Raw genomic sequence first — 24,888 nt, 5'->3', positions numbered from 1 at the left:
TATTCATGTTCTTGAATAATAAACAAAATATTAAACTGAAAGCTCCTTTATAAGGTGCCTTCTGTGGGCTCGACAGGAGAGCAGTGAGGGCACCGATACTACTGTTGCAGAGCAGCCCTCTGGACCTCTGCCACACTCTCAAGAGCACGTGCCTGGCGCTCGCCTACTGCCACAAGGCGATTGAGTGCCTCCAGCAGCAGAATATTTTGCTGCAAAAAAGTGTATTGGAATGAATCAGCCGCATACAAACCATTATTTACAAAGAAAAATGCTCGTCGCACTATTAGTACTAAGTGCCCTTAACTGTGGAAGCCTCTAGTGTAGTATGCATAATAAAACAATGCGTTGGGACAAAGTTGCTTTATTTTTCATAACTGAGGTTTTCTTTTTCAGAGCCAATTGTCATGTTGATTAGTGTGCCAGCAGCTGAGGTTGCCCCGCACCTTCACGAGTCTCTACTGTCAGCACCACAAACCTATTTTTGTTTGCTGCAAAACAAATGCCTCACCCTACAATCCCGTCTTATACGAGCTGATTGCATCCTATGCCTACAAACATATTTTTGTCCTATTACGCAATTTTCTACCATCCTCGGCTTGACATCCATTCTGTCATGCTTATGTAATCACCTGTTATGAATTGGCAACAAGTGATCGAAGACGTGCATGGCCTGCCTGCCGATTCATTTTTTTTTTCTTAATCTCAACTAGCATATCAGTTGCCACGGTTTACTACGCCACTGTCTTCCTGCCTTAATGCTATCTCCAACAATTTTTGTTATTTCGCTTTCTGCAAAGTCCTTGACATCTCAAGTTTCTTTGTTAACCTCCAGGTTTATGTCCATATTGCATAACCGGTGGAATGCAATGATTCTAGACATTTTTCAAGGATATCGGTAACGGGGCGATCACGATTCGGTAATGCCTTCCATGTGCTGTTCAACCCATGAAATTTTTGTATAAGTTTCCTGCTTTATATCAGTACCTGCTATTGATATTTCACCTGGATAAAGATACTCTTCCATAAATTTTGCGGGCTTAATGTCACTCATGAATTTCTGTTATCTCACCATGTAGTGAAAGTTACCTTCATCTTTTCCATATTTTCGCGGGCCCACTTGCATGTAAAATCACGAACACTCATTGATTCTCACTGCCTTCTTTAAACTGCTGGACATTCAGTTCGTTACTACGAAAGTGACTTAATCCGTGCACTCTTAGTATGCTAAATATGAAAGAGTAGAAATATGCTTATCTGCAGTTTGTCGATGTCTCCTTCACTGTGTTGGTAGCGAGATCCATCGTCGGTATACCACCTCCTTGTCGCATCGTAGCTATATAGGATGTCTGCCTTTTGCCCACGCTATGTAATGTTCGTGACGCCCGCAGTCACGCAGAGTGAAGGTACTCAGCGCACTCGCAGAAGCAGCACCGGACAAGTTGTTTCTTCAGCACTTCGCCGTGAACAGTAGGTGCGCGTTGCGATCTGTAAAATCGCCGAAGCTATTGGCAGTCTTTCGGGGTGCACGGAAAGATTGCTCACGGAGGAACAGAACTATCCAAGAAATAGTGGTCATCGTCGAGCCTGATCACGTACAACGAGCTTGCAGAGCGCGACGTAGAGTTTGTTTACACTGGGCGCCTCCGATGCTTAGCCGCCATGCTCGCCCGGTGAATGGATGTGATGGCGCCACCACAGCGTTCCCTCGTGGTATAATGCGAAGCGTACTAAATTACAAATTAGTCTAATGCACATTCAGTGTGCATGTTGTAAGCTTTAAATGCTTCTAAACCACGTTAAACTAACTAATAATATTGTACTAAATGCGTTTGTTTTATAACTCGGTTGTGCATGTAATGCACTCGGTGGAACGACAAACAAGTGAAAGAAGGCACGACCATGCACCGACGGTATGATCACGGGAGCCCCAGTTTGTCGACCGCCCAGAAGGCAACGCCCAAGGAATGATAGCCACCCAGAGTGAATCAAGGTAAACCAATGAAACTGGAGGCTTGTCGAAAGATAAACTTTGTCTCAGTACCATTCGTGCTATCATCTTGGGGTGTCGCCAGAGCTCGTGAAGATCCCGAGTTTCGCCAAACTCGGCGCATCCTGCATAGCACCCCAGGGCGTACACCAGAAGAATCGACGAGATGCTCGAGCAGAAATTTCCCGACGACCGAAGTGGCACTTGGACGAATTTAATTGTATACCCGCCTGGCGGAAAACAGATAAAATCTTCGATAGGCGTTCGAGGTGTGTCGCAAAAGTCGGACAAAAAACGATCACGTCGTACAGGTAACAGAGGCAGATGGACCAGTTGAAACCATGTAGGAGGGCGTCCATTATTCGTTCAAATGTGGCCGGGGCATTACATAAACCGAAAGGCATCACTTTGAACTGATACTGGCCATCGGGAGTAATAAATGCTGTCTTCTCGCGGTCCATGTCGTCGACGTCCATGTCGTCGACGTCTTCTCGCAGTCCATGTTGTCGAAATGCTGTCTTCTCGCGGTCCATGTGTCGCCAGTAGCCGGAGCGAAGGTCGATGGACGAAAAATATTGTGCTCCATGCAGGCAATCCAGGGCATTGTCGATGCGTGGTAGCGGATAGACGTCCCTCTTGGTTACCTTGTTGAGGTGTCGATAACCCACGCAAATTCGCCAACTGTTGTCCTTCTTTTTCACTAGTACAACAGGGATGCCCATGGGCTGCAAGAAGGTTCGATGATGTCTCGAGAAAGCATCTTGTCATCTTCATGTTGGATGATTGGTCGCTCAGTAGGTGAGACGCGGTAGGCTCCCCGATGAATCGGGCTCGCATTACTGGTGCTTATTCGATGTTTTACGACAGATGTTTGTCCTAGAAGGCGCTCTCCAAGGTTGAATATGTCCCAGTATGAGGCAAGGAGGCAACGAAGTTCATTAGCACGCTGGGGTGGAAGGTCGGGAGCAATCATCTTTGTTAGGGCATTCAAGTCTGAAGGGACAGGGGGCGAAGCAAGAGCTGAACACGAGGAGGGATATTCCGCGCGGGAGTACTTGTGTACAAAGTCCAAAGTTCACAAGTGGAAGGCATGACGCCTTGTCCGAAATGGTAATGACGGTGTGAGGAAAAGCGACGTTATGCGAGAGCGGGGCATCCCGATTAGGGGATACGATGTAGTCACCGTCTGGTATAGGTGCAACGGGGGAGACACCTATGTAGGTAACGGCACAGTGTGGGAGGCGAATATGCTCTGTGGAACATAGCCGTATCGGGAGGGTCAATAGCAGCAGGTAGAGCGAGTTGCACATCACCAGCAGAACAGTCTATCAAAGCGGAATGTGTAGACAGAAAGTCAAGGCCCAGAATGAGGTCGTGAGGGCAATGTTCTAGAAAATAAAATAAAACAGAAGTATGATGTCCGGCGCCACTCACGCGAGCCGGACACATGCCAATAACGGCTGGTGTTCCACCGTCGGCGACTTGGACCACAGGCGACGGGGTAGGAGTAAGGACTTGCTTGAGACGATTCCGAAGCTGAGCATTCATCACAGATATGTGCGCGCCAGTGTCAATCACAGCCGTAGCAGGTACACCATTCACGTTCACTTTATTGAGGTTCTGATGTGTGGGCAAGGTCAGAAGAGGATTTTCGCATCGGGTCAATTTGGCAGCATCACCTCCAGGTGCTGCACCCGTTAGTTTTCCGGAAGGGTGCGCCGGAAGGAGCTAGGAGACGTTGATCGGCGAAATGGGGGCGATCGGGAGAAGCGGAGACGTGGCGAAGGAGAGTTTCTAGAGCGGGTAGGCAGAGAAGTGTCGCCAGAATGTACTGGCTGCGCTTGCGGGGGGAACCGAGGAGCAGCATGAGGGCCGTAGGATGGGAGGTAGGGCCAGGGGGTCGAAATTCACGAAGACTGGCAGTGACGTGAAATATGGCTGATACGGCCACAAGTGAAGCATATAGGCTTGTCGTCTGGAGGGCGCCATTCGGCCGGATTGCGATACCGCATTGGGGCATTCAGTTCAGGCTGCGGGTGCGTATGACAGTGCTGGACGGAGTGTAGTCAGGTCGATTAACTGAGCAGACGTTGGTCAAGCCAATGTTGGCCAATTCCTGGCGCACGACGGACTGTATCAGTGAGACGGTCACCTGGCAATTGTCGGTGCGATGGGTTGGGGTTGTGACAGGAGATGCGGCTTCTATTTCACGTCGGATGATATGTAGGACTGCGGAGGTCATCGCAGGTGGACGTAGCAGCCGTGTTGGGAAGGCGGGGACATGGCTGGGCAATGCGGCGACCCTTGGCTTCTTCAAACCACCGGCGTTCGGTAATAATGGCTTGCACAGTGGAAGAATTATTGAAAACAAGGGGGTGGTAGGCATCATCTGCTATGCCCTTAATGACGTGTGCAACTTTATCAGGTTCGGACATCTTCGGATCCACTTTGCGGCACAGAACGAGCACGTCCTGGATGTACGCGAGGTAGGATTCAGTGCACGACTGGACACGCGAAGCGAGGTCTTTTTGGGCGGCGCGCGGACGTCCAACGGGCTTGTCAAACAAATCTTTCAGCTTCTGTCCACAAATGTCCCAGCTGGTAAGTTCCTCCTCGTGGGTCTGAAACCATACGCGTGCCCTGCCCGCGAGGTAAAATATCAAAGTAGCGAGCATGATGGTCTGATCCGAGTGGTTGCTGGAGCTCACCCGCTCATATAGTTGAAGCCAGTCTTCAACATCAGTGTCTTCGGTGCCAGAAAAGGTTCCTGGGTCGCGGGCTTGTACTAGAATGACGGTGGGCGTGGGTGCCGACGGGCCCGAAGCATCCTTGCCTTGTGCTGGCATTGTAGATGCAGCCAAGGAGCACCCACTGCGTAAATCCGTTTTGATAATGATCCCGCAACCTCCACCAAAAACGTCACGGGGTTAAAAACAGTCAGACGTATATTTACAGGATATTTACAATAATCCTAGCGGCTGATAAGATGGTAGACAGCGCGCGAAGTCCAGAGCGTCGTCTTCTTCCGACCAAGCTGAATACATCTTCTTCGTCAGCGTGCCACAATATTTTCCCTCCTGATTCGTTCCGTGCCGTATTAGTAAATCTACATGGTCGTTTCGTTTCCATTTTTTCATTCAATCTCTGTTTGAATCTTTGTTATCACTCCTGGCTGCCTATATTCACTTTCTTGACCTGTTCCTTCGTTCCGTATTCGAGCTTTGAGGCACACTTATTTGTGCTATTTATCTACCCATTGATTTTCATCCGTGTTCCTTAGTCTGTTCCGAACCGTAATTTTAATATGCGCTTGTCTGATGTTAAAAGAGGCCCAAGACATGTCGCCCTGCACTGTCTCATTAGTCATTTCACTCTGGGCCCTCAAAGCCAGCAGGCCCACCGACGTCCACTTAACTTCCAATACCAAGAGAATCTCTGATTTTTTAAGTACAGAATTGCATTTGCCAACGTTAGGCGCTTGCACCCTGACTCTTTGTTCTTTTTTTCTCAAATTCCTCGCACCACCTTTAATGTATTGTAGGCTCAGAGTGTTCTACGTTTCAATAAAGCTGTGTTCCGCTTCCCCTTCATCATCGTATTATCTCAATATTGTTTAAAGAAAAACGCTGTTTCGGCCATTTCTTGGCATTTAATTTAATTACCGTGAGGAGCTGCCCCCCCCCTCTCCACTCCGGCGTGCATCATAATCAGATCGCGGATTTGGCATGTGAGCCCCAGAATTTATTATTGTTTAGAGTGCTAGTTTGACAGCGGAATGCCTAGATTTCGGTTTTATCGCTAAAACGCGATAACGGGCATTTGCACTTTCTGGAGTACTCCGGACCATGCTTAACGCAATTGCGGAGGCCGATCGCGAAACTCTTGTGTTCTGCAAGCCTCGGAAGCAATTGTAGGAGGGGAAAATACGTCATCGTCGCCACGCGTGGTTTTGTTTTCGCATGTGCATCTCGGCGCTCAGCCCGAGACAGTTTCTGCAGGCGTTCTCTGGTTTGTGCTTCTTTTATTGCACGAAAGACAATATCAGCCAGTATGAAACAGCGCCGTGCCAGGTCATGTGGAGCCAGACGTCCGCTGTGGGTTCTGACTCTTTTTGTTTCGACAAAGCGGCGACCCCACTTCGCGGTGCGCCACCGTTTCTGACGTCGCACAATGCCAAAATGGCGGCAGCTCTCGGTGGGAGGGATTCTAAGGCGGAAATTTCAAATTGAAATTTTCATTTAGAATGTGCAGCGCCGAAAGCCCAACTTTCTGTGTGTTATAACCATATTGGCCCCTCTACTTTCAGTTAAAATAAAAAGCTGAGAATATTTGAAGGACCGTTTCGTGGCCCTTTAACGTGTCCAGAGGCACCCCTAAAGTATCAATGGTATAGTACGGGTGCAGTACAAAAAATCTTGTAAACGAAGAACAGCTACAAGGCAATGTAAGTAAAAATAATTCGTATGTGACCCTAATCTTTGACATAGGTGTCTCTTAGTGGCACTAGAAGCTCGGCGTTGGTGTTCCTTAGGTTAACTTTAGGCGAACGCAACGCACGAAGCGAACTCGGAGGCAACGGTTTTCCATTATTTAGCTCGTCAAATACCATGCCACCTTCTTGTGTGTGACCTCATTAGTGACGTCATTACGTTCGCTTTCTACTTCCCAGTTTTTAGAAATTTCGGCAGAGTCGTGCTCACGTGGCGGGTCTCACATGTCTACGATTCTGTGCTTTGGTGTGCGGTAATCAGTGATATCTAATTAATTCTAATTATTCACGATGCTTCAGTAACTCAACTTCTAAGTAAACTGATGCTCTCATATTGCATCTCTAATTAAATCTAGGCATTTTGCACTATGATATTTTTGTATTCATTTTGTGGTTTATTCTGAATTTCCACCCCAGTCGTCTCAGGGTGTCAACCGGAAGAGCTGCGCAAGGAACGAGACTGTCACTCGATGATCGTGCCACAAAAAAAGGCAGGGAAAAGGCAACCAAAAAGAGAGAACAGTTGGGCATATAACGACAGAAAATAAATAAAACAAACATAAAGGCATAATTATGAATAATATCAAAATAAACGGACTAAGTGTTATACAGACTTCGTATTCTATGCGCAGTTTAGTGTTGGCTATGGCAGGCAGGAACGTTGAAAGGCCTACCCAAAGCTCATGTCAAAAAATGTACATGATCGCAGTAAGCACGAGTGAGACGAAAACCGCAGTCACTCCAAACGCATGTTTTCCCACCATTCAAAGCCCGTTCACGTGTTGGCTTCAGCCTTTCTGCACTTGCAATTTTATCTTTCGGTGCGATCAGCCTAGCGGGGTGTGTCCAAAAGGAAGTCGGCCAGTGTCTACAAGACTATATCGTGGCTACAGGGAGGCTGCCATATTGATTTCAAACAAGCAATTTCTTTTGCCTGTTTTTCTTCTCCGGCGGTTCCATCCAGACTCGGCATGTTAACCTTTAAGTTACACTTGTTGCATTTAAAAAAAAAAATATTTGTGATACATAATGTCAAGTTAGCAGGGAGGAAAGGCACGCATTTATGTTTACACTGCAAGCCTTGGCCAATACCCTTCTCGCGGGGCCGCTGTCGTGCATGAAATGCAACAACAATTGAAAAATGGCGGGAAGTTGACGAAGATATCCTGAACCGATCGATGAGAGATGCCATAGTGGAAGCGGGGAGACTGTAATGTGTATTTAAGAGACATCTTCTTTAATTATGAAACTTAATCCTCAAGAAAGTCATCCTATTGGCGGGGTCTAGGAGAGGGGCCTCATTCAACTGAGGACGTCAGGACTGACAGCACCGTACACTGGCGCAGCACGGGGCACTGTTAAAGTACGGGTGTGTAAATGTTTCGAAGTTTTGAATACTAATCGGATAGTCATTGCTATTTGATTTGTATACGGTTCCAGAAGTTGCCAGTAGCAGTTATCAAATTTGCGTTACTGTTTGAATAGAAGGGATAACGGCACTTATTGGGAGTCTCGAGGGTGTTGTGCCTGGCGATCCCCTCGGAACAAAGGAGGCTTCACCGGCGGACGTACAGCTATCCAGGGTGCTGTTCACATATCCTCGTTCACTCAAGGCGACTAAATCAGCGTCACCTGAGTTTTACGGAGAAGTAGTCATGTTCCATATCTTCGGCTTTTCGACCGCCCAGTGCTGACAGGCGAGACGAGTGCCCGCCTGGACTACAGCGGCACGTGGCGCGTATGGTGACGCTTGAACAATGACAGCACACTTCACGACCACAACGCCACCCTCCGACTACGGCGAAGGCCAGTCTCCCGATCCTGACAGATTGACCGTCACGAAGGGGCCACTGTCGAGGACTCCCGTGAGAACGCGTCGACGGCCGGTTTAGTTTGCCACGTGGTTGCCTCGTGTTGTGCAACGTTTTGAGACAAGGGAGCTGGCAAGGGCGTAGGAATTCGGCAAAAAGGAACGGGACGTTGGCGGCGGAAGATTGTGAGTGGCTCGGCGTTTGTGATTGGCCCGTGAATTCGCTCGACGAGTGAAAGAGGAAAATAAACCGCATAAAAAGTGGATCTGGACTGCTTTGAGAGAGAGGCTCGGGCGTGCAATGTCTTTGGCATGTAGTGTGCTCCGAGTGATGGAGCCGTTTTTCTAAAACTTAATCGTGCACATTTATTTATAAGCCCTTCTCTCACCTCCTGATCATCGCTTGAACCCTTTCTTTCACCCGGCACCTGGCACGGCGCCATTCATGGAACCTCCATGGCCGCGCGGACCCCGGACTTCACAACAAGGGAGAGCGATGGGTATAAGTGAGGATTGATTTGAATAATTCTGCTGCAGGAAAGTCGTGGGTGTTGCGCGGTGGCACCACTTTTTGAGCGATCGCACGGCGCAGATAACTTTTGCTGAAAAAAAAATACAACACTTGAGTCATCCATTCAGAATGCTTCGTTTCTAAGAAGCCTATGTGCATATCTGTTTACTCGATACACACGAATAATTTTGTTTTATCCAGTCCAAACAGATTAGAACCCATTTAAATGAATGTGCGGTGTTGTAATATCACACTCTTCTACTTCTACAAACAAAACACTATACTCGCACCTGGTCGTGTTCATGTTTTCATTGCTGTCATGCTTGGGGTGTGCCAGATGGCTCAATACAGTTGTCCGTCATTGAAAAGCTCTTAGGTTGACCGAACGTACACTTGTTAACAGCATTACATGCATGAACCAAATATTGCAGGTGAGCCTCTGTTTTTGCCATACTCCGCACAAACATTGTATTTCCTTTTATTTATGAATCAGAATATATTCGAAATTCGATTCCATGTAGGAGAGTCGGTGACACTTTACTTTGTTTATAAATGAGAGTACAATAAACCCTCGTTATGACGAAGTGATGGGGACCGGAAATGCCGTTAGTTATAAACACCATTTCAGTAAAACCGCAGATATGTTAACCTAGCTAAATTAACGATTGTCGCTTTTCAGCAGTGGGAGAACTCATTAAACGTATGTTGAAACGAAGCTGCGTTCGATACCCACGATGTGACACTGGAAACATTCTGTTTACACCTTTAGGCGGATGCCAATTGTTCCCACAATGGCGGGCATAACTGCATGCTCCACTCATTCCACCAGCTGGTGGAATGATCCTCGCAGCGCTCACTGCATCTCCAGGTTGGTACAAAGAAACGCTAAGGGCCATCGTCTATGCTCTGCAACGAGCCGTTGCTGGCGAGTGTTTGCTTGCGGAGTCCGGCTCAGCTGAACCTCAAATAATCCGCTCTAAAATGCATGCATTGCAGTCTTACCCGCGAGAAACTCCGAGTAAAGTGGTACTTGAAATTAAATAATTTTATATACGGTATTTTAGAAATTTGATTCGATGTTCGAAAGTCGACAAAACAGAGGTCACCCGACCACTCCGCCAGAATCTCTCCCCGCTGTGGCTACTACTCGCGCAGCCCATCCAGCACATTCAGGGCCCCAAAGCAGCAGCTGACACAGGCGACGGCGACAATGATCTGCTGGGACAATATACGCATTCCATTCGGAAGTTTCTTTGAAACTTCCGAATATATTGAAAGTCTAGACGTCATATCGCCTTAGCAACCGCGTCTGAACGCAAGTGGCTGAAAGGCTGCCGGGGACGCTCGACGCCCCTGCAACCGCTATGAGAATACGTCGCCCTACCCTAACGGCTCTTACGCTAACCTTACCTAACGCTAACCTCAGCAAACGTGGCTGAGACATCATCATTATCATCATCATACGCCTGGTTACGCCCACTGCAGGGCAAATGCCTCTCCCATACTTCTCCAGGTACCCCGGACATGTGCTAATTGCGGCCGTGTTGTCCCTACAAACTTCTTTATCTCATCCGTGCACCTAAGTTTCTGCCGCCCCCTGCTATGCTTCCCTTCTCTTGAAATCCAGTCCCTAACCCTTAATCACCATCGGTTTCTTCCCTCCTCATTACATACCATGCCCATGCCCTTTCCTTTTTTCTTGATTTCAACTAAGATGTCATTCACTCGCGTTTGTACCCTCACCCAATCGGCTCTTTTCTTATCCCTTAACGTTACACCCATCATTCTTCTTTCTAAAGCTGGTTCCGTCATCCTCAATTTAAGTAGAACCCTTTTCGTAAGCCTCCATGTTTCTGTCCAGTAGGTGAGTACTGGTAAAACAGCTGTTATACACGTTTCTCTTGAGGCATAATGGCAACCTGCTGTTCATGATCTGAGAATGCCCGCCAAACGCACCCAAGCCCATTCTTATTCTTCTGATTATTTCAATCTCGTGATCCGGATCTGCGGTCACTACCTGCCCTAAGTAGATGTTCTCCCTTACCTATTCCAGTGCCTCACTACCTATCGTAAACTGCTGTTCTCTCCCGAGACTGTTAAACATTACTTTAGTTTTCTGCAGATTAATTTTTAAACCCACCATTCTGCTTTGCCTCTCCAGGTCAGTGAGCATGCATTGCAATTGGTCCGCTGAGTTACTAAGCAAGGCGATACTAAGGTATTACGCAAGTTACTAAGGTATTCTCAATGAACTCTTATCCCGAATTATTTCCAATCCAGCTCTCTGATTAGAAAGAACTGGGGATAGGAGCTAATGGCTGAGTCGAAAAAACAATAATTCTGATGGCGTAACCGCTGTGGGAATACGCCGCGCCACACTGACGCCTTTTACGCTAACGTAACATAACGCAACGTAACCTAAACTTAATCTAAACCTAAGCTAACGTAACCTAACGTAGGCGAGACGCAAAGCAATTAACCCTCATGGCGTGAGATCAGGGAGCGACGTTTAATTGTGGTTCCTAAGGCGCTGTGCGTTTATTTCAGTCAAAGGGGAACACTAAATAATGACCCTGAAAATTCGCGGACAGCAGCATACGAAAAGCCGGCCAAGAGAGAAGATACTGCACCAGGAGCGCTGGCCGGGCCTCTACTAGGGCCCCTACTGCTCCTCCGGAAAAATCAGCGATCTTTTTTTTTTGTTTTTTGATGGTATAGTGCCGTAAGAAGCAAGAACGGTTTAATCCGACATGCTTGACCATGCACCAGCGCCGCAGGCGCGAGAAAGTCTGTCCGCCATATCTTCAGTCCGTGCCCACTGCCCCATCACGCGGGCAGCCAGCGTCCGAGCGAAAACAAACTCGACCCCACTCCGCAATGCTGGCATGCCTAGGCAGAAACGTATACAACACACGCTAAAAAACCTCCTCCGTTATGCCTAGGCAGAATCATATATTGAAGGAGCAAAAGCCCCCAGATTTTCTCTCTCGCGCCCGCTCTTACTCGCGCCTGCGCACAAACGCCTGGCGAACCCTCAAATGAACGTCTCGTGAATGCGACTTCTAGCCAAATTGGGATACAAGATGGCCGTTTTCTAGCCGTTTTTTGCTGCGATAAGGCAACATTGTCTGGAGATGTGATCGCCCTAAAAGGTGGTGCCGCGTGCGCGTCTAGGCTCCCTAACGTTGTTTAGCGTCACTGCATACGTCTCGAACGGGAGCCTTGTATGCAAGAACACTACTATCGCGTTCTTGATGCACCTTTATTCAATGGCAAGTCTTAGACCACACTGCCCGTTAAGCGGAAGTTAGTGGACAAGAAGAAATACAAACAAAAATAGGGAGGTTGCGAGCATGGGTGGATATAATTTTTGCTTTATCAATGGATAACCTTGGTGGAAAACCAATTCTCTGTTCAATCAATATGATTATGAATGATATCGAGGGTACTTGCGTTTCCAATGTGTAGAATGTAAACTAAGAACGGGGTTTGGTGCACCATCGACGTCAAAGATTACGGCGCGTGAATTTCTCGAGGAAGCTTCATTCCAGCATTTGCCTGCAGCCAGTAAAGCAGCACAGCGGTGTGTTTGTCGCATATTATAGCCAAGGCTTCGCATCAGTTTTCTCCCGACTGCATGTCGGTGCCGTGGAAATGAGCGGTTAAAATTTGCAGAACCTTGTAGATCGGTTGAGGGTATAGTAAGGGTTACAGTAACGACAAAGTCGGTCACTGCTGTCAAAGGAGCTGAAGCGCTACTCTGCTCTGTAGGTAGACGTTTATATGATGATTGCAGAGTTATTTAAAGAAATTCGCATAGAAAGTAGCAGAAAATTTTTCCTCGTGTTGGGGTTATTGTTTTAATTACATTATAATTGTGGCGTTTGAGAGGTAAATGCAGGAGTCCGCCTGTAGATTTTTATACTTTGAGATGTAGTCTGCGTCTCCCCATTGAAGAAAAAAAAGGCTCGTTTACTCATAATGTCTGACTTTGAACTTTCTCTTTTCCTTTATTATGGTATGAAGTTTGCACGAAGCACCAGTAATAACAATGGGATTAATTAATGATGGAAACTAGCAGTGACATTAGAGGAGCAACAACGGCATAATAATAATAATAATAATAATAATAATAATAATAATAATAATAATAATAATAATAATCTTTATTAAGCACCCAAGAAAATCAGTACAGCAAAATCAGCAGTACAGCAGTACTGCTGTACAGCAGTACATCTAAGCCAATGGTGACTTGTGTGACGTGGCCCGGCATCGTGAGCTAAGCGGTGTGCTTGCTGTGTACATGCACAAATTTAAAAACCAACAAAGAAAAGCGGAAACAAATGACCGTGATAAACGTTGATCACGTTTCCAACGCATCGAAGCAAAAGCATAATCACAACTGCGACAAACAAAAGGAAAATGAGTACATACATCTGTATTACAACATGTGTAATAGACTCAATTTAGACCGAGAGTCCACAGAAAAATAGTCGTCTGACAAATTATTAAATACCTTGGGGACATACACGCAGCGTCTTGCTCCTCCATATCTAGTAGATACGCGCGGTACAATTAAGCGTTTTTCTTTGTGCAGCGGTCGCGGGGAGGCGTGAGGTTGCTTAAGTTCATCCGTCCAGGAATGGCGCAGCACAACCGTAGAAATGAATAAAGATTGAAAACACGGGACACCGAGATCATGAAAAATATCTTTGTTTCATGGTGTCACGCGATTATACGCCACACTTTTCAATGTATTTTTTAAGAGGTTATCAAATCTGTCCTGCCAACGTTGGGAGCAGAAAGCGAAAATCGTTATACCATACCTTAAGGTGCTGTATGCAAGGGAATGTACTATCATTTTTTTTATTCTGAAATGGCACCAAACTTTTGATTTTAAAGAGTAAACATGCGACAGATCTTAGTTTGGAGCATACATGCGCCCCATGATTATGCCATGACAAGTCACTATCGAAATGAATGCCGAGATATTTAATTGAGTTTGTATTTTCGACAGGAGCACACTTACAGGATAAGCAGTCTTGGGCATGAAGATACACTGGAATGACCGTGGTTCCAATCTTTAGGGGATTTTTGAAGCATATAATTTTTGTCTTTTTTTGATTGACGGTAAGTCTGTTTTTAAAAAGCCAGACCATAGCTTCATGCACCGATTGCTATTCAACAGCCTTTTTGTAATTAACATGCTTTGTTAGAAGGACGATATCGCCTGCATACTGATACACTTCACCATTTGGGATTACTGAACTGAAATCGTTCACAAATATGTTAAACAGAAAAGGCGATAAAATTCTTCCTTGAGGTACACCAGCACCAAGGGATAATTTGCTGCTATAGTATTTGGTACCTATAACAACCATTTGAGACCTGTTGGTGGGAGAGTTTTGAAGTAGAGTATAGAAGGGACCCCTAAAACCAGTGAGATATAATTTGCGAAGAAATATGTCACGGCAAACTGAATCAAAGGCCTTGGATACGTCGAGAAACAAAGCGCAGCTAAAGAGATTGAGTTCAAAAGCAGAATACAAATCCTCTGCAAATTCTTCCAGAAGCGAAATTGTACCCCGGCCTTGCACAAAACCAAACTGTCGGTCAGACAAAATTGAAAACTTTTGAATGAAAGAAGTCATAACCTCAAGCAAAATTTTTCTCTAACCTGATATAATACAGGCAAAATGGATATAGGCCGGTAGTTTTCAATGATAGATTTCTTTCCTGCCTTATGGAGTGGTTTAACTAAAGCAGTTTTTAGGTTTTGTGGCAAAGTTCCAGTATCTAGGAAGCCATTTAATATGACAAGCACAATGTGTGAACGCGCCTCAAAGTTTCTTCTCTGTAAGCTTACAGATATTACATCTACTCCAGGTGGTTTATTCATTCGAAAACTGAAAATGATCATGGCAAGGTCCGATTTCGAAAGCAGCGGTAAAAATGCAGATGCTGTCAAAAAATCACCAAGCGTCACATCCTGCCGAGGCTTAGATAAGGCCTCTGCTGAAGGCTGACTGAAGAAATGATTGAACAAGTCAGCTGTTTCGACAGGGTTTCCGGGAAAATGTCCTATGACAGATTTTACAGTCTGGGATTTCCCTCTGAGATGGTTTATCAGCGACCAAGTTTTGCTAGCAGTTTTGGACGATTGATTAAATTTGTGTAAGAAAAAGCGACGTTTTGCAGCGCGGAGAAGAGCAACTACTTTATTTCTTGCAATCTTATATTCTAATTGGAGGTCTTTATTGTTAGTGGTGCGTTTACATTTTTTCCAACGCCAATCCCTGTGAGATACGGCTTGCACAATATCGGAATTAATCCATGGATAGCTTTTCCTACACTTTTTATTCCTGAAAAAATGTGTAGTGCCGTTCTAGGTGTGCTAGACGCTCACAAAAACTATCGTACACCTGGTCTAGTCGCTTACCGTCAATCAACGAAGACCAGGTAAAATTCACAATGAGTCTGTCAAGTTTCTTTTAATCCACAAACTTAACCTGAAATTTTGATGTCGTTCTGGCCTTTCCACTTGAATACTGCGTACCAACGAACGATACACTTAGGATTAATATTAATAATAAGAATAATATCTTTATTTCTATCGTAATATGATGGGGGACGCAGGGAGAAAAAGTTGAAGAACAAGATTGACTTGCTTCTGCCTCCTCGAATAGAAGATACATTTTTCTTGCCGCTGTAGAACAAAGTTCTGCGTCTTGGAAGAGATAGAATCTAGGCAAAATGGGTGTTCCAGTGATCCTAGTCATCTGCATCATTAGCCCCGTTTACATGAATGCGACAGTGGCACATCGTATTTCAAGCGCATTTGGGAAAGGCGATGCGACGCCGTTTACATGTAGCACATTAACTCTCGCGAGAACGTAGCGCCACATGGTGTCGTATCAGGGAAATGCAGCTGACTTCCGGTGTAACTGGTTTCCGGTAGTGGGCCGAGTGCACGTTGGTGGCTGAGTGCCGAGAAATAGACAGTTTTAGTTTAGAGTACGCAACTTATAGCGTACGCCATAGGCTATAGTGCAGCGTACGCGAAGCAGTGCACGTTTTTTTACACTTTTCGTTGGCCAGCGAGATCTTCGGATCTCAGAGGCCATATGCCTTCGTTGCGGCTATTTTCCGACTCTTGCGATAGCGAGCGCTGACATCTCGAATGTTTCTTTCGTTAGGCTTCCACTTGTTCGAAACCAGATGTGATCTCGAAAACAGCACAAGGTTATCCATAATACTCTGTCGTCGAAGCGGCCTGAGACTAAGCGAAAGCCGTTTGCACAATCATTTGCTGTGAACGAAGTGCATTTTACAAAAGCAACGCCAAATTCAATTCGAAGCGGGCAGTCGGGACCGCCGCCATGTTGGTGGCTAATTCCTTCCCATAATTCCTAATGCGACGATCCTGCGTTTGCAAGCTCCGCGAGAGTCGACTCGCGCCCGCAAATCTACCCTCGCCTGGCGCATTATTGAGATGCGCCTTCCTAGCGCCTTACTGCTGCTTACATGAATCTGATGCTCTAGAAAGGTGATGCGATGCGACACTGTTGCATTCACGTAAACGCGGCTATTGAGCTGTTTCAATATACGGCTCCTGTCATATGGCCAAGTATTAGTGAAGCCAGACAGGCCGCAGTGTTATTTTGGATTACGAACTCGCCAAAGTTCGCACCTCGTTAAGGTATATTTGTGTAATGGTTGCGTGATGCTCGCGGTTGTCAGAGCAGTCCTTGCCCGTCATGTGACACCACGTGTTACGCGTTGATTGCAGGTGCAGTATGTACAGGACCGCAGCCGGACGTTCGCGCTCAAGTGCCTGACCAAGAAGCACATCGTGGAAACGCAACAGCAGGAGCACGTGCTGAGCGAGAAGGCGCTCATGATGAGTTGCCGCCATCCGTTCATCTGTCGCATGTACAAGACGTTCCGAGACGAGAAGTACGTCTACATGCTCATGGAGGCATGCCTCGGCGGGGAGGTCTGGTCGCTGCTCAGGGACAGGTGAGACACGGCCACAGGTTGAGCGCTCCAAGTACTGAACACATGTGCTGTACTTCACGCGCACCTTCGCTTGTAACGCTAAAGATTACACGCATACATACATACATACATACATACATACACACACACACACACACACACACACACACAGACACACACACACACACACACACACACACACACATACATACATACATACATACATACATACATACATACATACATACATACATACATACATACATACATACATACATACATACATACATACATACATACATACATACATACATACATGCGATTAGAGATAGAAGCCAAAGGCTTTATGTTCAGAGACGTTGACTTGTAGCACTTGCTGTGCGCTAATAATTTAGGTGTTTGTATTTACATGTGCGTAAGCTACTATAGGTACGAAAAGAAAAAAGAAAGAAAAATTATGCACACCACAACACACTGTTGGAATTATTGTGCACGTGAACCAATTGCGTGCGCGATTAAGAGTGTGTGCATCACGACAGCAGCGAGACAATAATGCTAGTATGGCGACGTTGGCATGACGACTGCTTTTTTGTAGTCTGGAGAAGGAACGTCGCGACCGGTTTCATTACGACTCGGACCGATCCCAAAGGCAGCGCAAACGAGGGGGGGGGGGGGGATTGGAGGCACTGCTTGTATAACCAACTTCTTCCCTTTTCTCTAGTGCAGAGCATAGAAGGCTAGAGCGCACTAGCTAAGGTAGACGTCTCTGTCTTTCCTGTGAATCAAATCTCCCTCTCGCTCTCTCCATATGAAACGTGACGCGTGCTAAAGACAGTGGTAAGAGTGACTATCACTCGCGTGTTTCATTCCCGTGTGTTTGGCTCAGTGGAACCTGTCAGGTGCGCATAGGCTCTTCCTTGTACCGCACGCGCATCTGACAGAGCTCGCGTTGGCCACGGCGGGTCTGTCCCGCAATTCGACAAATAATTCGATTGTTCCAGTGATTTGTATTGTATTAAAATATTTAAACCCCGGTAACTGAGGTATTTTCGTGAATTTTATGCCGACTATACAAAAAATTTGCCTTTCGTCCCGCTTTTATTTACGATTTTGGCAAAGAGATATTTGTCGTAAGAAATATGAAACAAAGTGCATTAGACGGGAATAATTATTTGCGTTTTACTTCCGCCACCAACTAATTTGCATTGTTTGTTTTAATGGCGAAATGGATTTTTGGATTTGGCCCCTATGCCAACACTCGGCATAGTTCCGTGCTAGCGCTTCACTGCAAAGCACAGTGGCGATGTTGCTTCAGGCAGTCGGCGCGCGCACTTTCGCAGCGTAACCCGATGTTCCCCAGCACATGAGGCTCGACTGTGTAGCCCACCTTTGTGAGCTGTTGGAATAGCGCTGTCTTATTGCCTCCCGTATAGGGAGCTCGTAGGTTGCGAGAGAACACTCGGAGTTCACTTCCCGCCTTTTTTCATCCCCCACTCAGGAACGACAAACCGAACACACGGGCGAGAAGACTGGTACTCGTGGGGTATTCATCCCGAGTAGAGGAGCGGCGCCTACTACCTCTTGCATGCGCAGCTGTAACCAAAAGCGAAGTACAGGGCTCACGAATGAGAAGACTCGAAATCATAGAACTGCCGCCTTACTTAATTAGCTGGATCTCTGCATATCTAACTAAGCGCACACAATTCGTCAGCATAAGCGACTGCCCTTCAGATGAAGTGCCAGTTACTTCCGGTGTTCGTCAAGGAAGGGTGCTTGGCCCCTTGTTATTTTTAATATATAATAATGATATTGTAGAAGTAATTGCTCACCCTTTCAATTAGGATTGTTTGCAGATGATTGTGTTTTATTTAATGAAATTAAATGCCACGAAGATCAAGTCCTCTTAAATTCTACCCTTCAGAGCATTCATTCCTGGTGCCAGCAGTGGAACATGGAGCTCAACATTAATAAAACAGTTTCTATGAGAATTACTAAAAAAAAAAGCACCCTTTACCGTTCACTTATGATCTTGCATCTCAACCCTTATCCGAAGTCGAGGAATATAGGTACCTGGGGGTTATCATAACGCATGATCTTTCCTGGACTAAACATATCTCTGCTACATGTGCTTCAGCTTTAAGGAAACTTGGTGTGCTCAGGCATAAATTGAATATGGCACCTCCGGAAACCAAGCTGTTGGCTTACCACTCTATTATAAGGCCTACACTGGAATATGCGGCAATTGTTTGGGACCCGTACACGGAACGCAACATCGATGCATTAGAAAAAAATTCAGCGAAAAGCTGTGCGCTTTATATTTTCTAAATACCGTCCAACTGACCCTCCCTCAACCTTAATGAAAATGAATAATATACAAACACTAAAGTGCGAAGGAAAAATCGAAGGATTAAGTTCCTCTTTCTGCTTCAGAATAATCGGCTATCTCTTATTCCGCAGCAGTACATGCAACCACTAACAGGGCGATTAACAAGGCACCGGCATGCCAAGTCATTAGCTCCGTATTTTGCCAGGACCAACACCTTTAAATATTCCTTCTTTCCTCGCACAATAACCGAATGGAATAACTTGCCCATATCGCTTCTTATTAATACAGGAAGCATTGAATGCGTAGACAGCTGAACACGCGACAGTTGAAGTGTTGTTTGCTTCTTTTTATCTTGTTTTGTTGCAGTGTTTCTGAAATTGTTATTTTTTATTTTCCTGCAATCATTCCAATGTAATTAATTGTTGTTATTTCCGTTTGCTACTCACGTACACTTGCGTTTTCTTGTTGTTGTTTTTTTCTGTACTTCTGCCCCTCCTTCAAGGGCCACTACAAGGCCTGCAGTATTTTCTAAATAAGAAGAAATAAAGACCAGTGCCTCTCCTTTAAAGCGAAGCTTTCTTTCCCACTCCGTTGGACTTCCCCACTGCTGTCTGGCAGGCCGCGACGCTCGGGAGATGGGTCGATAAGACCACGAGTGCTCCCTCGGCGTCGCCACAATGCCCCCGGGAACTCTATGGCCGTCGACAGGATGCCCTCTGGACGGCGGCAATGGCGCGCCCGAAAAAGCATTGCTGAAGCTGCAGCGCTTTTGTGACCGCGCGCAACAAGCCCAAGGGTAGATATGAAGGTACAATGGTAGAAATAGAAGAGAGTGAGGAGAAAGAGAATGGGTGAAGGAAACGCGTCGACGAAGCGGGTGAATAAGAACGTTGCCACTCTGCGCTCGTGGCAGCCTGTATACATGGGAGGATCGCAAGGGAAGGGAAAGGTGCCGTCAGAAAGCATGGCTCGCTTGCTCTCATAGCAAAGCAACCGCTACTACTATGCATGGCTAAAGTTGCGGACAAAGTGGAAAAAAAGATATTTCTAGGTATATGGCAGCGCACGTTTCTGCTATTTCTCAAAAATAAACAGCCTGGAAGTTTCTCCGTGCGGACAGCTGATACAGGGCATGCAGACGCAAAGCCTCGTCAAAGCACCGCAGCCTCATGACGATAATACGGAAGCTAATCAAGACTTCAGTCACGATGCGATGGGCCGTGTAAAGCCATGGCAGTGCTAACCTGCTCACAAGCTATGAACAATGCGCAACAACGGCTGGAGTAAACTCGCAGCTTTTTTTTCTGGTTGTCACTACGTAGACAAACGCAAGTGATGCATACACAAAGTAACGTTTAACATCACCTCACCACTGCCGTATGCAGTGAACATCACCGCCAAATATCGTCAATGAACGCAAACAGCACAAAAGGGTTCGCTTACATTTGCATTTCCACATACATTACATTACATTACATTACATGTAACGTAATGAAATGCTTACATTACATTTCCACAGTACTTGGGATATGCATAGTTTCTTTTATAGCAAGCCGCATTGAGCCGTTCCTACAGAACAATTAAACTGCGCAGTATTACCGACGGGTGGTCTTCTTCTCCTCTTAGAATCAAACGACGCCTGGGACGCGCTGCCGATAGATGTATACTTAGGCCCAGTGCTGTGTGAAGCACGATATTGAGTATTACATGTACTTTACGGTGAATGCGAAAACTGCAGTGCGAGTTGGGTTAGCTACGCAAATCTTGGAGCACAATCACAGGCGTGGGCTTTGCGCTAGAGTGGCGGGGCTAGCATCGCACTCGGGGAAGGCTTAATACAGAGTGTCCAAATAAAAACGTCGCTTCTGGAAAGCTGGCTTGAAATAAACTTTTCGGGATGCACAAGCTACTCTTGTCGCAACACCTTTGGTGCCGTGCTGGCGGCCATTGTTGACCCTCGTACAGCCAACATGGGAGAAAATGAAGAAAATCGGAGGCATTACCATCATCGCAGAGCCGTCCTTAACGATAATACAGCTCCCTGCATTTACACGGATGCTACTGTTTCACACAATCGCGCCAGAACTGCAAGAAGTACCATCGACGGTAGTACCACGACAACAAATAGTCGTGGCACACCACTAAGTACAACCGGTGCAGACCTACGAACGATTCCAGAAGTTGTCCAAGGAGCCTGAAATGGTCACCTCGAGCATCGCAGCCCTGTACACATATACGCGGATTCTCATGAACCCGTAGGCAAACTCAGCGAGATTGACCGCCATCCACGAAGAAGCGACATTTCTGCGGCATAAGGGAACTGAGCTGCACATTCATTGGACACAGATTTATATGGGCGCAGGAGGGAATGAGCGAACGGACGCGTTCGCACAGAGAGCACATTTACGCACCCACCTTTCTGCATGCCCCGATTCCGTTGCAGCCAGATCGCCAGAAGATGTAGACGCTGTAGATGCTCACCTGCAGCTCTGACAGCATGGAAAGCTTGCTCTACAAGCGCTTCTGCTTGAAGGCCCCTCTCCATCGTGGGCTTCCACGCCGGACCGTCCGCCAGGGCGGTCACGCCAGAGCCCAATACCTTGGCAAGTCGCTGCACCCAGCCTGCACAGCTTGAGGCACGGGTGAGCCATCCGCTTAGACATGCCTATCCTCACTGCGAAGAATCTGCCTTGCAGGGCTACGGAGCTCAGTCGTTGCACTGAACGACCGGTTGCTTACAAGAGGGACCTCTGTCCACCGCAAAGTGATATATATACGACAGCTTGTTGCCCTACCTATTAGGGAGTGAAAGATTATCCTCATCTAGGCACCTCGCCCGAATAACCACTGGGGTTGCCTTTATTGTATGCACATTTTTTTTAAAATAGTGAGCGCCTTTATCTCCCTCTCTCTCTGATTAACACATGGAATTCGAATTTTGAAGTCTGTAATAAAGCGGTCGTTAGAGATGGTTAAATAAAGGGAGAAAATTTTGCGGCACTGTAGTGTCTTATTCGTTCAGCATAGGACACAGTTCTTTAGAAAAAATATGGGTGAGGCTCTATTAAAAAATAGGCAAACAATGACAATGATAATGACAATGACGGCCATGATACCGCAAGCTGTCTTGAATACGACAATATAGCGATATTACCGCACCCGCAGGCGTTCACCTAACTGCCGATACACGCTGTTTCATCACGTTTTTATCGCAGATGCACGCTTAACAATTCACGGCACTGCTTGGCCGCTTTCTACTTGTTTATAGGAAATAAACACTGTATTTGTAAAGAAGTTGCTCGGTCGTGCGCTCCTACATGTGAGCTTTAAAACTTCACACAAAGGCGCGTAAATTGCCATGTAAAGAAATAAAAATTGACGTGACAGACGTGATGAAATAAGTGAACTCTGGGAGGTCCCACCCGAATTCTCGGCTCCTTGCGCACTCTGGGAGGCACAAGCAAAAGACAACAAGGTATAAATTACGTAGGAGGTAACGGGATCGGGCATGTGCAGAGGCTTCATGTGCTTAGGTAGGTCACGTTGAACTACGTAACTGTGCGCTCCATCTCTCGAAACAAATATAGCCACTGCGCTGGGCGCTGATTATGCCGAGCGCAGCGCAACAGCAAATATATAAAAAAAAACTATATTATATCGCGCAAAATAAAAAAAGCAAGGTTATATAAGGACTAAAATCGAACACCAATAGGCCGGCTTATCTAATGAACTTGGTGTCATATTTCTAGAGGAATACCTCACTGCGAAAATCATGGACGAAAATGGAGGAAAACTAACGCTTTTCTATGTTTGGCGTGGTATTTCAGAAAATTCTTACAATGCATTGACGCTTAAATAAATTTAATGTAATTTGAAACCATATAGTAGAATAATAATAATAATAAACAAATCAAGAGTAGTGGGGCCAAGAAAAAATGCTCCATTATGTTCAGTTTCGCCAGAATTTGGGACTCTTAATGAACTCTTTGGGACCAAAGTTACCGAAAAGCACCTTTACATATTGAAGGTGAATATTTGTAGGTCGAGTAGGCGATTTGTGACGCGGTACGCGCGTAAAATATCTTCTATATTATTTTCTTGCAGAACCATGTTTTTCCGGCTTCAGCAATCTTTGAAAGCATGTCACGTGACAATTCTTTTTCGGCAAAATATGTCGGGAAATCACTTCTCTTAGGAACGCAGTAAAGAGCCATTATTTTGCCAAGCAAAACTCGAGATGGTCGAGCGACACGTGTGGGGCACTTGGCGTAGATGACGCAAACCTGATTGAGAGCGTTTGAGACAAGGCTTTATTTGGTGATCCCTACCGGACTTGCCTGGCCATGGCTGATGGACGGTGATGTCTTGCCGAATACTTAAAACAAATATACAGCGTTAGGCCTCAATGATCCATCGGGTTTCAAGGCACTGTTAATTTACATGTAAATGACGTACAAAGACGGGTGATACATGAAAAAGGTACATACACTCACCCAGTTTCTGGTGCATTCAGCAAATGTTCAATGTGTATGCCCCAATTGGTCACCCGGTACACATCCCAACGGTAATCTAGTTCCTTCAATGTCATTTGCAGCAGGAGTAATGCGTTCCTACAGTTATTGCAGCGTTGTTGACCTTGAGGGTACATAAACTTTGTCCTTAACATTAACCCATAGGAAGAAATCCCATGGTGTGACATCTGGTGATGGGGGGGGGGGGGGGAGGGATCATGGCAACAGAGCCCAGACATGTTTCCCAGAACAGCGGAATCTACCCAGCGACGTGGCAGTTCCCTGTTGAGAATAGCGCGTACACTTGTGGGTTAGTAAGGTGAAGCCGCGTCCTGTTGAGAGACGAAAGTCGAGAAGTCGGCAGCAACTTGTGGTAATAAACACAAATGCAACTTGTCTAAGTACGCGGAAACTGTCACCGTCTGCCCGATGAAGAAAAGGAATCATACACCGCTTTCTTGGATATTAAACAGATGACATTCACCTTTGGCGAACCACTTTCCAACTCCACACAGACATGCGGCAGTTCAATAACTCACACTCTCACATTGTGGCGATTCAACTCTCCCGACAGATGGAAAATCGCCTCGTCGCTGAATACCTTTCCCTGCAAACTCATTATCATCTTCCATAGCTTCCTGCATTCGGGTACAAAGGTCCAATCGGCGGACATAATCATCTGGAGTCATGTGTTGCAAACGGTAGGGTTTGAAATAAGAACGCCTCCGAAAAAACATTGCACACTGTTTTTTCCGGAATGCCCAGTTCACGGCTTGCACGAACGGTTGATTTCGTACGCACAAAGCTCTGTCTCGCGTGCTCCGTGATTTCCTCTGCGACACGCGTTCGCCCCGTGCTGTTCCGTTTACACAGGCGACCAGTATCACGAAATTGGCGAAACCAACGCGAAATGCTTTGGTGACCAGATACAGCATTTCCATATTTGCGTACTGCACGCTGAACGCTCGTAATCAAGGAACACGTCGCATATTCCAACGCACAATCTTCACCTGCATTGCCGGTATATTGTAGAATACCGTTATAGTCCCGCCATTTAGCGTGCGTGCGATCGAACTACGAAGCAGACTTTTAAAGCTGGTGGGTGTATCTATCTTTTTCATGTATCACCCGTCTTTGTACTTTCTATAGTCGTAAAGGAACAGAGCGTTGAAACCCGATGAATCAGTAAAGCTAATCCTGGACTCAAGTACGGGCTTGATCGTTGGATCGAATCTCGGTATCCCAGTAGCTTGATG

The 24,888-nt window shown here is 46.2% G+C and overlaps 1 protein-coding gene across 1 annotated transcript in view; it reads left to right on the top strand.

Annotated features, from left to right (window-relative positions):
* The window catches only part of LOC126518611 (cGMP-dependent protein kinase, isozyme 1-like), a 648,418-nt gene that overhangs the window by 578,254 nt on the left and 45,276 nt on the right, over positions 1–24,888 (top strand). Inside the window, exon 12 of the mRNA XM_050168386.3 lies at positions 16,587–16,816. Within this exon, the coding sequence (XP_050024343.2) occupies positions 16,587–16,816 (230 nt within the window). The remainder of the gene's footprint in view (positions 1–16,586; positions 16,817–24,888) is intronic.

This window comes from Dermacentor andersoni, chromosome 1 (genome assembly GCF_023375885.2).
Source record: "Dermacentor andersoni chromosome 1, qqDerAnde1_hic_scaffold, whole genome shotgun sequence".
NCBI classification, from domain to species: domain Eukaryota; kingdom Metazoa; phylum Arthropoda; class Arachnida; order Ixodida; family Ixodidae; genus Dermacentor; species Dermacentor andersoni.
The sequence above is the reverse complement of the archived record's forward strand: the minus strand, read 5'-3'. Positions and strand labels throughout refer to the sequence as shown.